This window comes from Parus major, chromosome 1A (genome assembly GCF_001522545.3).
Source record: "Parus major isolate Abel chromosome 1A, Parus_major1.1, whole genome shotgun sequence".
Lineage (NCBI taxonomy): Eukaryota > Metazoa > Chordata > Aves > Passeriformes > Paridae > Parus > Parus major.
Window position 1 is genome coordinate 9,231,042 of NC_031773.1, and position 13,435 is coordinate 9,244,476.

The following is a 13,435-nucleotide window of genomic DNA, read 5'->3' on the forward strand; positions in this document are numbered from 1 at the left end:
ATCCCTTTGTTTTTTTAAGTCTCCCTTTGGTCAATTTTGGTCAATATTTGTAGCATTACACTTTCTATACTAGCTAAGGTGATGTGTATATTATTTCAAATTCATTTAAGCACACAGCATTGTGATATTCAAACAAATGTTGAAACATTCCTCAACATTACCCAAAACAGGTAAAAGTTTTCCAAGTCTCAGGAAATTAAACTCCTCTAGTTCAAAATTAAATGGTATAAATATTGAGTCCAATTTTGACCACAATGCTATTTCTCTTATGCTGAATCACAGTAGTCCTCAGCCAAGTTGGATCCCAGTTTCTGCTGTCTTCTGCACAGGTGTGCAGTCACTGAGAATAAAAACATTAATTTGAGTGTAAAACCAAACAAATAGGTTTTAACAATAGAACATAAACCTAGGATCTTCTATTCACTATCCCATTTTTCTGTCGAACTGCCTCTGTCTTTATACTGTGTAAGAAAAGGAAGTTTTTATCAGACTGCCATCTGGCAATCACTAGAGAAATACATTTGATTTACATGACTTCTTAATTCTGCCTGAGCTTCCTGGCATGAGATATAGCAATAAATCCTCAGAGTATCCCTGCAGAAAACCTATTAAACATAAAATTACAGATTTTAATTAGCAATTTCTGCTAGCAGTAACTGCTAATGACAGGTAAACTGCCACTGATTTCCCTAGAGGAGAATTGGTAGAAGGCTATCACTAAATATTCAGCAATCTCACTTATATTCTGTATAAATGGCAAATGTGTCATTAAAGGTCAGCTCATTTATGGCTCAACTGTACAACATTTTTAATGTTAATTTCTGAGGCTCTTCATTAGGGGCTGTTTTAGTTCTGCATGGATGAAATCCAAGTGTCAAAATTAAGGATGTTACTTGGGACTTGATGATACCTATTTAATAATTATTCATACCTCCTGTCCTTTACATATATTTTTAGAACTGAACTCTTCTATTTATGTGTAGAATTCAGCTGCAAAAAGAATTCCTATGTATTTTGTACAAAGTATAATATAAAAGAAAACATTTCAAATGCTCTGCAAATCTTAAAATATTACCTCACAATTGTGTTCAATAGCTGCTAGTGGTGACTGCATGGTTAAAGAAAATATTTTTTGGATTGTGAAGGTAATGTGAATGCAAGTATTGCCAGATACATTTCCTGGAGAATATTGATTTTTTTATTATTATTTTTTTATTATTAGTGAGAGTCTGTCATTATATGATGTGTGCAAAGCAAAGCAGCATAGTACTAAGTGATATTTTTTCAGTCAGTGATCACCATGAGATGTTATTTTGGGATGTTAAATGTATCAGAGGAATATACAAAAAACATGTATTTTTTTGTTTCCAATTATTTGGAAATTCCTTGCTTGTCTGCTAAAAAGTTTACAAATGCTAAAAAGCATTTGTGTTTAAAAGTGTAAATAAGAATCAAAATAAACACAGGGACCCTCAGGACTGGTGTAAATGTACTTGTGTCTGTTACTAAGTGTGAGGCTGGTATTTCACTGCGTACCTGCCTCATCTCGTGACAGTCCAAATTCCAAAATTGTTAATTACTTTCAAAACACAAAGAAGCTGAAACTGGAAAACTGCTGCAAATAACATAATTGCTTTACTTTTCTGATTTCTGTTGCAGTTTGGCACTGGTGTTACCATCATACAGCTTTTATTATATTAAAGCCAAAATAGATGAACCAATAACTCAAGCCAGATGTAAGTACTGTAAAGATTCCCTGGTTTTGTCTGGTAAAAGTCTCAGATTCACTTAAAAAGCAATGTTTGAAATTCATAAATTTTGTGGAATTCACTGATGTTATCATGATGTACACAAAATCTTCAGCAATGATTCTAACCTGTTGTAACATCTGAGGTGCAAGAAATATTCTATAAAAATAGAATATGTGCAGAACATGTCAGTTCCACTGACAATCCCTACCCCTTGCTCTGTGCCCATAGAATCATTGCTTTGTGTATCCTCTATTGCTGTCATTTTAAGGGTCTGGATACAATTTTTGTTTTCATTCTATTAACAAAATATAGTGAAATAGACTATAAGAGTAAAGTTGTTTTGTTTTGTTTTGGTTTTTTTTGTATTTTAGTTACAATATATTATTTAGCAAATGAGTGTGAAGGCCCTATTTGTTTTGGGTTGCAGATGGGTTTTCATTTTGCATTTTACAAATAATTTTAGTGGATGTTTGCATTGTATTTTTAGATTGGACTAATTTCAAGCCATTTACAAATTCCAAAGTGATAGCTGGAAATTATACTTGCCAATATTCAAAGGTTTTTTGTTTATTAGGTGTAGCTTAACTGTAGTCTAGGTAGAACCAATCAACGCCTTTTAACTTTATCCAAGTGTTATGATCAATTAGAACAAATATACATTAAATAGAAAGTTTGAAAAACACAGAAAACCTCTGAGAGGCATAGATACTGTTAGTTTGGAGAAAACTTGTTTAGCACTACATCACTCTCCTCTACCATTGCTCCCATACATGAAGAAGAATATAGCAACTTTTAATAATTAGTGATTTATAATGTAAATTTTCCCAATACTGACTAATAATTCAAAATTAAATTTTTAAGCAGAGAGTATGATTCTCTTGATGGATTAGATCATCTGGTTTTACACTTATATCAATAAAACCTGCAAAACAGACCCTTGAAATAGCCACAGTGTATAGAAGGTACTGAGAAATAACTAAGAACCTATTCAGTCTTCAGAGATGTTTGTCTTTTTTTTTTCAGACTATAGCTGTATGTAAATTGAACTTTTGAATCTATGTGCAATATTTTTATTCAAGGGGCTGTTTGAATAAAATATTGGTTTGTGACCCCTTGTGCTTTACCCTGTTTTTTTCTGTTTCCCTGCTTTCTCTTTCTGATGGATAGTGTCATCCAAAAAGGGCAAGTATATTCTTGTTGCTCAATTTCCTTCTGTTTACTACAGTTGATATTTCTATTTCTGCACTTGTATTTCTATTCCTACTGGATATTCTCCTCTGTATTCCTCATCTCAGGATTTTCTCCATGATCATTGGGTACCATAGCAATAGAAAGGGAAAAACAAAAGTGAAGTATTTTTCTGTTTTCATGCACATGTCAATATGTTGCTAATCTCTAATCCTTCTTTGTCTGGCCCTATCAGTGTTCACTGATATCAGCTATTAAAGGCATTTTTTCAGTAGGATTTAGAGTGATGCTATTACGATTGAGTGTTTTAAACTTTATTGCAGGAAATACTAGGAGTATTTTTCTTCATGTTCTAACAACTCAGCATCACAAATATTTATTTGTATCAGAGTTTTCTTCTAGTGAAAGTATCTAATTTGTTTTCATGTTTCTATTTTGTGTTCCTTAAATAAATTGTTAGATGTTATCTTATTGTTGCCAGTTGTATGCTGCATATAATAATCAGGTAATGTCTTCCTATGTTGCAAAATATTGAGAAGCATAGAATTCATTAGGGGAAAAGTGTCTCAAACATTTCTGTCTAAATTCATGGATGCATGCAAAAGTTAGCCAAACAGTTTGAGAAGAGAAACAATGGCAGAAATTCCAGTTTATTTACTTGGTGTTCACTTTTCATCTTCTTAGTTTCAGAATCACTGAAGATTGATCATTTTGATGAAGCTGGCTATACATTTTTAGCACCAAGGTTGGTTGATTTCCCAGTAATAAGTGTTATTTCAGCATTTGAACTGATTATTGGCACATGGAAAATACAGATTTAACCAATAAAGCTTAATTTGGTAAAAAATTATCAATCTTCTTTCATGCTGGAATGTAAAAAGCATCTTCAGGCCCTGATTTCTGCATATATAGAGAGCTGTAAAAACTGATATTGATATTTTAACGGAAAACGTATTCACATCTGGGAATTTCTTGTGGTTCTGACTTCTAAGATTTTACAACTATTTTTGAAATAGGTTTCATAATACTTATCATAACATTTTCCAACTTCAAGACAAAGTGTTTCAAAGCTCTCTATTACCTAAGTATTAGTTAATTTTCAATTAATTAAACATAAAAATTATTAAGTCATCGAAAATTTATTAATTTCATTCGTTCCTTGAGGTTTTCTTATGTGAAATTCTGCAATTCTTGTTTCCCTTTTAAATTATGTTTGCAAGGGAAAATATACGATGGTATGATAAAGACTTCCTAAAATTAAGTACCTCTGAAAGATAGTTATGATAAAGAAAGGAAATTATGTACAGTTAAGATCAATTTAGATTTGTTGCATTCTTTCTTTATCTGATAAATTTCTGTATACTTTTAAATTTCAGTTAACAGATTGATTTAAATTAATTGATGGATTTATGTGAAGTTTTCTGTCTTAAAATGTATTCTAGCCTGTTTAATTTAATTTTTCTGAAAGACTGAAGTTACAGAGAATTAATTGTACCAATTAGCAGCTTCCAGCAATTCACTACTGTCCTACATGAAAAAAGTCTGTTTGATATGTAGCTCTGCTTAAATGTGAATATTGGAATATTAAGGTAAATTCTGCCTGTGGTATTTCTGGATTATGGTAAGGTAAATAAAGGGTAATAAGATATCTTAGTCACATGGAATACTTGAACAGACTTCTTTTGTGTGTCAAATTAAATTAATATAAAAGCTCATTTTAAAAAGAGAGCCCCCTGCTTTACTGCTAGACACTCTACATTTGAATTAAAGTTGTTTAATGCCACTCATCATATCATATTTACCTCCAAAATGCCCAGTGACTTTTATTTTACTTACTTGCATTCAGTGAATTGCCCAATGATATATTGCTTTATTACATAATATAAGGGATAGGAGTTTGCTGCTTCTCTGTTTTGCATATGTCAAAACAAAGAGTGTCTATATGTTCACGTGGTTTTTATGCTAACAAAATTGCATTTAAAACTTCTTATCCTATAAATGTGGCTTTAGTTGAGCACAGGGCAGCTGTGTGTCAGCAGCAGTCCAGGTACTTTCCTGCACAGTTTAACCCAGAAAGAATTTAAATTCACTGGGCATGTTTTAAGTGCAGAGACTATGATCTCCAAATATGTCCTACACTGCTCCTCAGTTTTTTCCTGGGAGTCTATGCCCTATTTCATGCATGCAGTTTTTTTACAATCTTAACAAATGCTTAGGCAAGCATTTGAACACCTTATTTCCTGTAGATGTCCAAAATAATTGATATGGTAATCATTAAATACTGATCACTGCAGCCAATTGACACAGTAGTACCAGCCACTTCGTAATAGTTGTGCAAGCCTGCTTCGACTTCTAAATTGTCTGCTTTAGGAGCAAAAGATAAAAATATGAGACTGCTGTTGTGTTGTTTTTCAGAGAATATTGTAACGATGTAAAAAAATCAGAAAACAACACTGAATTTCTACTGAATTTCAATGAATTTATTGACAGAAATACTCCAAGCAGCTCATCATGTAAGTACACTTCTTACCTCACTGAAATTTTTCCGTAGGAAAACACCTTCTCATGGATGAGATTTCATGCTCAAATTTTGTGTTTTGTTTTTTTTTCTAGTAGAAATGTATCTAGTGTTGGGATTTTCTATCCAAGTAAACAGTTTAAAATTAATTTTCAAGTTTCTGGCTTTATTTAAGAAAGTTTGTAGGGCATTATGCATCCCATGTCTTCCATAATTCCTCTCAGCATTTTGCTCAAGCATCAAATAACTACTGGTTCATTTTAATACACTCCAAATATTTTTGAGTTTATATTTTCTCACTTGAGTGTAGCAGCCAAAGTCTCAAATAGACTCAAAATCTTGTAATGAAATCTTCAACCTGCTTTCTAGTCATTTTATTCCAAAAAAATGTAAAGAAAAAAGTCCAGGACTGAAATAACCAATAACCAGAATAAGAGATAAGGAAGTTATTTTGCTGGTTCACAAATTGGTTAAAGAGATCTTACTTGGGCTTGAATGGCTTAAAACCCCAGATCCATGTAAGTGCTGCAGTGGTGAGCACTGGGCTTTGGGAAGGAATTAATTCAGACTTTGAGATTGGACCATAACCTCTGTTTAGAATAAACAAGGAGTTATTGCCAACAGTGAGGTGTGAAATCCTTGTTCTCAAGAAAAAAATCAGTGTTTGGATTTGGTTTGGTACATATGCATCTGTTTATCATTATTAATAATTTATAAATACATGGAATAACGTTTTTTTTTTTTTTTGGTCTTCCTTTCCTCAAGTCTTTTTGTGGCATGTTGCTGTCAGGAGTAAATTATCAATTCAGAAATAATCTCTCTGCTAAACCATGTAACTGAAGGAATGTCCACTTAGATATGATAGCTTCTCACAAAAGGATATTTTTATGTGCCTGTGTGGGTGTTTGGTGTTCTTTTAATAGAGTGATCTTATTCATTGACACATTGCTGATGGACTGAAATTTTATTTGAATACCTTGACTCAGTCTTGAAAATGAAAACATTCACCTCCAGCGATTAACAATTAATGATAAGAAATCTTAATATATAAGATTTATATTTATTAAGATAAATATTATAATATTTATAATATTTAGTATATTTATTATAAATGATAAATTTAATAAATCTTAATACAAATGAAAATTATTGTGTAGTATTAACTATGAGCAAATACCGAGGACACAGTGATTTTGCAGTATAGAGTAGTGCTTAGTAACTAATTATTCAAAAATGTTATCTACTTATTGCTGTATTCTATTCGGAATATGCAGCATTTTTTTCCTTCTTTTTTTTTTTTTCCTAATAATTAAGTTACTTTAAAAATAGTCTCCTTAATATGTAAATAGTGTCAGCTAAAGGACTGAGTGGCTGTTGAAATTATGTCAGCTAAAACTGCTTTTCAAAAAGAATAACAAATAAAATCCCCACACTGAACTAATCTTCAGTAACTCTTCTAAAATGTTATTGAAAAAGATGGTTGAGACTGACTTCAAACCATCTTTTCAAAGAAATTTAAGCATGGCATCTCCCTTTAAGCTACTAATTCAAAATTAGTTTATTTACCTATATCTATTTTCAGATGAAAAATGTGTTTTATTTGAGAACCTGGGACTTAATTGACCTAAATATATTTATAATGTAGTTGAATTTCATTAGGAATTGTTGTTTCCTTGCATCAACTGAGATAAAAAGTGTTTTAATGAACACATTTTAAAAATAGGTTAATTTGCAGACTTGGGGGCTTTGCAAAGCTGGGGCCTATACCCTTATCACTTTTCTTCCTGTGACACAAAGATAGGTTTTTAGGACACAAAGAAAATGTTTAAGTGAACTCAGCAGTGTGAGAGCATCTATTTAATTACCTGACATCATTTGAAGTTAGGTAGAATATCTAACATTATCAGCCACAATTTTTGTAACTGGAGCATTTCGACAACTCAGAATTTCATTTTAGGCTTTTATTGGAACTCCATCTCATATGGTTTCAGATGACTTACATTTTAACTCTTTTGATAGGTAATACTGATATGGTCATTAGAGTTTTGCTGGATGCAGGATTTACAAATGAACTTGTCCAAAATTACTGGAGTAAACTGTCTCTGTAAGTATTCTTCTTATTGACTGTGATTTTTTTATGCATTTCAGAGTTTGAAAAAAAAATCTTATACATCTGTGTATATATACAGATATGCAGCTAATGTTGCAGAGAATAGGTATTTATTCTCTGTTATGCACTTTAATGGCAACCCTTGACATAGGAATTTGTGAGAATTTCAGTCAGTTTTCATTTTAAATCTTATTTTTATTTACAGTGATGGAGTTGTTGCACAATTTGTTGTTACAGATGGTGGAATTACTAGAGTGTTCCCCAAAAGGTAAGAATTATTACAAAATGGTATAATATGATCATTTTGAAGCCTGAAAGGATGGGACAGTTTAAGAGTGGCTTTATTGAATGAAAGCTCAGTCTCCTGGGTCTAATCTGTACTGATAGCTATGAAATTAATAGAATGTCACCTGTGCACTGCTTGAAACTAATCTTTCCCATTATTTTCATAACAGACCCTTGTAATCCAAGTTTCTAATCAGTGTAGAGTAGCAGTAAAAGCTATGTCTTTGTAGTAGCTGTGGGGCCATGCTAATTCCTAATTACTGCCAAGCCCTCAGTTGCTTGGCAGGCTGCAAATACTGGAAAGCAGTGGGTGAGTTGTTTTTTTTTAGACTAAGATCAAACCTAAAGGGGCCTCATTATCAGAGGACAAAAAGGAAATGTTAAAATTGGCATATAAGAAACTAGACACACCCCCACAAGTACCTGGGAATGGTGAGGGCACCAGTACAGATCCAGTGGTAAATTGCAAATTTATCTATTTTCTTAGGTTATTCTGTGTTTCCGCAAAATGTGAAAATAGCAATGAATTTTACTTCCCAAGTGAGTTTCTTTCCTATTTTGGGATTATTAATGATATTAAATCTCTTAGGATTAAGCTCAAAGCATAGCATGTTCTGTAAAGGTTCATTTAGGTTTTCTTTTGTAAGTGATGTTGCAGTTGTATTTGTCACAACAAATCTAAAAGCTTTTTCTAATGATTACACCTGTCTTTTAACCAGTGTAAGCTGACAGAGCCTGAGGACTACAAGAGTTAATCTCACATTTTTTTCCAATTGTGAAACATTGAAAGAAATCAACCTGCAGCACAACTTTATAAGGGTCTAAACTGTCTTTTATTGATCCCTATTTTTTTTTTTTTATTTAGTGCAGGAGAAGATTGGTTGGAAAATGCTGAAACTTATGAAGTCAGCTTCTATAAGAGGAGTTTAGATAATGACAACTATATTTTCACAGCTCCATACTACAACAGTAAGTTATCACAATTTAGAAATGTCAGAGCTAGGTAGTCCAATATAAGTGGAGATTTCCCATACCAGATGAGATCACTGACAAAAGATGCAAGCGTGACACTTCATAAGGAAAGAAATCTTGGGATAATACCTATTATCAAGGAAAAGCTAGGAGGCACTAAACAAAGTTATCATAATTTGTCATAATTTCTCAACTACTCTGGTGGTCCTGTGTTAACCTAAGTGAAAACATAGAGAGTACTGGTGTCCATTCAGTGAATTGAAACATTGTTTTACAGAGGTACTTTGGCAGAATTATTTTAGCACAAAGTGAAATAAAATTGCACTCACAGACAATAACACTACCCAAAATCTTAATCCAGCTGAGCTCTGCATGCTGTCTCAGCACACCCAGCACTGACTTGGGGGACCAGGCAAAAGGGTCCAGAGCCCGTAAGTCCATCCTGTGCTACACTACTTAGTTCAAACTTTGCTTTTGAATTCTATTTACAATTGCACTTATTCACCAAAACCAGTTGGTCTGAGATATTGTGACATTTAAAACCTATATAAGCCAAATAGCAAGTGCTTGTTATTGATGTAACATTAACCTTCTCTCTCAAGTTTGTCTACCACAAATTACATACTCCTCTCTTAAACATACAGGATCCTTCATTGCTGTTATTTCATAATTATTTATTGCATTTTTTTCTCAGCAAAATATAAAGATAATAATTTGCAAAATTCCCTGAAGCCTTTGTTGCTCCTCAGACAGCTCTGGGGAAAGCTCTGGAGAATGTACTTTTAACTTGTCTTTTCATACTGAGCAGTGTTGACAGCAGTTTGAAGTCTGTCAGATCAGAAATTGTGTTTTATTGAGTGGTGTCAGTATACCCTCCGTTGAAAAATACACAGACAACATCAAGATAAAATCTTTGCCTCTGATCCTGGTTTTAACAGAGCTGCTCTCATGTGTGTATGAGGTATTCATGGCTCTGTTTGCAGAGAAAAGAAAAAGCTGCAGTAACTTTATGAAGCAGTCAAATGGGGAACAAAAAGAAGAAAAATAAACACAAATAATTCTTTTTGAAAATGCCAGTGTTAGTGATCTATCACAGGTGATAAGTGTGTACTACAGCTGGGTCTGTGCTTTTAGACAAGGATTTTTTAAATCATTCTGGTATTTAAATAATGATAGATTTAAATTTCAGAGGAAGAGGCTTTTATGCAACCCTAACTTCATTTTTGTCTGATCTTTTTTTCTCTTCTATACTGTCAGAAAGTGGTGCCAATAGCTATGAATCAGGTATTATGGTAAGCAAGGCTGTGGAAATAGAAGTGGATGGGAAGCTTCTGAAGCCAGCAGGTAAGACAGAGCAGCGCTGAAACTCTAAATACTTTAGTTATTTGGTTGTTGCTCAACAGAGAATTGGAAATTTAATTGAGATTTCAAAGGAACTTCACTTTATAATAACATTATTTTCTCTGAGACAGTTTTAATCTTTCTAGTGGAAATCTGCATTTGAGTAAGAGTGTTTAATTTATTAGTCTCATGAACGATGTTGGTGATTGGACAACTGAACAAAAATCTTATTTTATCCTTCTCCAGTTCAATGACTTAGATGTCATTGTAATTTTTCGCCCTTTTTTAGGATTAGAGAGTTACCTTTTTTTTTTCCCTTCATTTTACTAAAAAAGACTTTCATGTATTTCTTGTCAGTTGTTGGAATAAAAATTGATGCAACCAGCTGGATGAACAATTTCACAAAAACCACAATCAAGACCCTGGTAAGCAATTGACCAAGTCTTTTTTGAACTTTATTTGCATTTCTCAAAGCTTCAGATGGAAATAGGTTTACTGTCTCTTTGTGCCAGAGTCACACTGATGCATAGTTGCCAAGTAGTTGTGGTATTTAAGTCATCCAAATGCACAAATAAATCTATGTTGAAATAGGCCGTATTTTGTACGTGCCTTGCTTTCATAATTATAAAACATGGATGCAGACAAAGAAAAATGACATATTCTAGCTAGTAGTCTAGTAGCACAGTCTACTGTGCTGTAGCAGTGAACAAAATCTGCAAAAGAATTGGTGAATTGGTGAATTCAATATCCAGGATGGGCAAGGATTTATATTGCAACCAACATCACAGCATTTTAGCAGAACTTAATGAAATAGGTGCTTAACAATTTCATTCCATATATCTAATGTGTAATACATCTGAGGTGTAAATGGGAAGGGGGAAAGATGAAATGAAAATATGGAATTGATAGTGAATTCTGGAGGGAAGAGTACAAAATGGAGAAACTTAGGGAATGTAAACTTCTTACTGGGTGAGGCAGTGTTGCTTGGTAGGTTGGTTGTGCTTAGGGAATCAGTAAAAGAGTCAGGCTGGTTTAGGTGTTGGAGCTGCAGTTCAATGGGGAGGCAAATCCATTGCCTGAGTGTTAGAGCAGTTAAGGACAAAAATACGTAAGTGAAAAATGGAAAGTAAGGTGAGTATTCCAGAAAGAATGATGATGACTCCAGCATCACCTGGTAGTTGTTCTTCTGAGGATGTAATGCAAGAACACAGATGTGTGTGTATGTGTACACATACTGCAAGAACACGAGGAAAACATGTTCAAATCAAAGCCATAAAAGCCAGCTGGGTTGATGGGTTTCCTTTAGCACATAGGATTCCCATGCTTTGAAGATTTTCTTGGTTGGAAAGATACTTTTGAAGGCTTTCCTTCCAAATTCCAAACACATGGAAAAGCTCCTATTCTTCCTGCTTTACTTTATGCTCACAACACTGACATCTGGCAAGTCGCCCAAACTATTTACCTATATTGAGCATACTTGTAAAGGGAGTTGTGCCAGAGTCTTTGGGAAAAGCAGTCAAGATTGTGCTTTTGATAATTACTGAATACATGTTGTTGAGAGAGATATATCTGATAAATGACACACACTCAAAATGAATTTAAATTTATGTACATATATTGAAAATAAAATCATTTGTTCTTGTCTTGAATTATTAATATTAAACTGCAAAATACAGTTTATTTTGTAACATTTTTGTGAAGATTATCATACTTCTGTTTTTTAGTGCAACAGTGAAATCTGTGGCTGCGAAAGAAATAGCATGGTAAGAAAATGTTCAGTTTATGAATATCTGACAAGCATTGAAATTCCTCATTCTCTCTAGATCTAGCTAAGACAGATTCTATCACTATAATTTGAATGCTAATTTTACAGAAAACAGGGCTTAGTTTATGTCTTGAGAAAGATGAAGGTTAGGAGGGGAAGTGGGGAAAAAGAGCATAAAAGGAGGTGAAGTGGTTATGGTGATGAAGTTATGATAACAAGTGTAAAGAAAAATATACAGGAAAAGCAATAGAGAATGATGTGGGGAAAAAATGTGATAAAAATAAAGGAGTAATTTGCAAAACAAGAGACAAATCCTGAGGAAAAAAAAATAAATTAAAAATCTAAAGAAAAGGAGTACCTGAGAGAAGGGTAAGGGCAAATTTAGAAGCACCAGAGACCATAATGTGCCTTTCCACAGTCATTGATTCCCAGCACATTCAGTATTAGGGGATCCCATAGCCTTGCTGGCACTCAGGAGAGCACAGATCCAGGGACTGTCAACATATCAGGTTCTGCCATGTGCTTGCCTCAAGTCTTCTGTGTTCTTTTAAAGAATGTGAAGATCATTAAATGCAAGAATGGCAGGAGGAAGGGTAATGTGGAGAGTTATCTATTTGACCTCACTGCTGTCTTTCCAGTCTCTGGCTGCAAGGATCTTTTACAAAGTGCAAAGCATATAGAATCTCTGGGTTTCCCATTCCTGCACCTGACACCTGGAATAATCCCACTACAGTTCTTGGCAATGAAAATAATCATGCCCAGAAAGCTGGGAACCTGCCCTTAAGATTTTTACCATTGAAAACTGCAAATGGAAAAGTACTTTAAACATGGCTGAAGCCCATGAGAAGTTGTAGCCCCTTATTATGAGCTCAGTTCCAATTATAAACAGATTTAATAAGGATATAGCACTCTTGGAACTAACAAAGTATTGAGCAAGTAAGAATTTGCAAAACAACTTCTATGAAATTAAGCCAAAAATAAGCCTTTGATCTGTTCAAACTTTTATTATACTGATAATGCTAATTATTATAACTTAAAATTGGCCCTTGGCTATGGGTTTTAGATTTGAAGATACTTCTGATGTCTTCAAAAAAAAGTTGTTTCTTACAGAGTGTTCTATTGACAAATCTTTCCTGTAAAACATATTTCACTTTCTTACAATAGCATGTGGACTGTGTTATCCTTGATGATGGTGGATTTCTTTTGATGTCCAATCGAGATGAATATACACAACAGGTATGTATATTCTTTAAGAACAGAAGATGAAAACCAATAGGAAGATGTTTAAAGAGAAAAGAAAAAGCATTTAACTCTCAACTTACTCTAAAGATAACATTTCTGAATCACAAAAATATTGCTGAATCAGAAATTCTAGGGGATTTGTTAGGTTTTTTTAGGTTTTTTTAATAGATGAAGATGCCAAATTTGCTATCAAGTTACATTCTTTGTGCTTTGCCATTAGGCTGATAGGCTGCCAATGGATGGTGAGGACAAGCAGTATGTTA

The 13,435-nt window shown here is 33.5% G+C and overlaps 1 protein-coding gene across 6 annotated transcripts in view; it reads left to right on the plus strand.

Annotated features, from left to right (window-relative positions):
• CACNA2D1 (calcium voltage-gated channel auxiliary subunit alpha2delta 1) overlaps nt 1-13,435 on the plus strand; it is a 357,726-nt gene that overhangs the window by 323,870 nt on the left and 20,421 nt on the right. For 3 of the 6 annotated variants that reach the window (XM_015628094.1, XM_033514364.1, XM_033514366.1), the window contains exons 22-32: nt 1,660-1,736; nt 2,919-2,933; nt 3,624-3,684; nt 5,355-5,452; nt 7,477-7,561; nt 7,773-7,835; nt 8,718-8,821; nt 10,082-10,168; nt 10,523-10,590; nt 11,890-11,928; nt 13,095-13,166. In XM_015628094.1, the coding sequence (XP_015483580.1) occupies nt 1,660-1,736; nt 2,919-2,933; nt 3,624-3,684; nt 5,355-5,452; nt 7,477-7,561; nt 7,773-7,835; nt 8,718-8,821; nt 10,082-10,168; nt 10,523-10,590; nt 11,890-11,928; nt 13,095-13,166 (769 nt within the window). The remainder of the gene's footprint in view (nt 1-1,659; nt 1,737-2,918; nt 2,934-3,623; nt 3,685-5,354; nt 5,453-7,476; nt 7,562-7,772; nt 7,836-8,717; nt 8,822-10,081; nt 10,169-10,522; nt 10,591-11,889; nt 11,929-13,094; nt 13,167-13,435) is intronic. The other 3 variants (XM_033514368.1, XM_015628095.1, XM_033514365.1) reach the window with 1 other exon arrangement.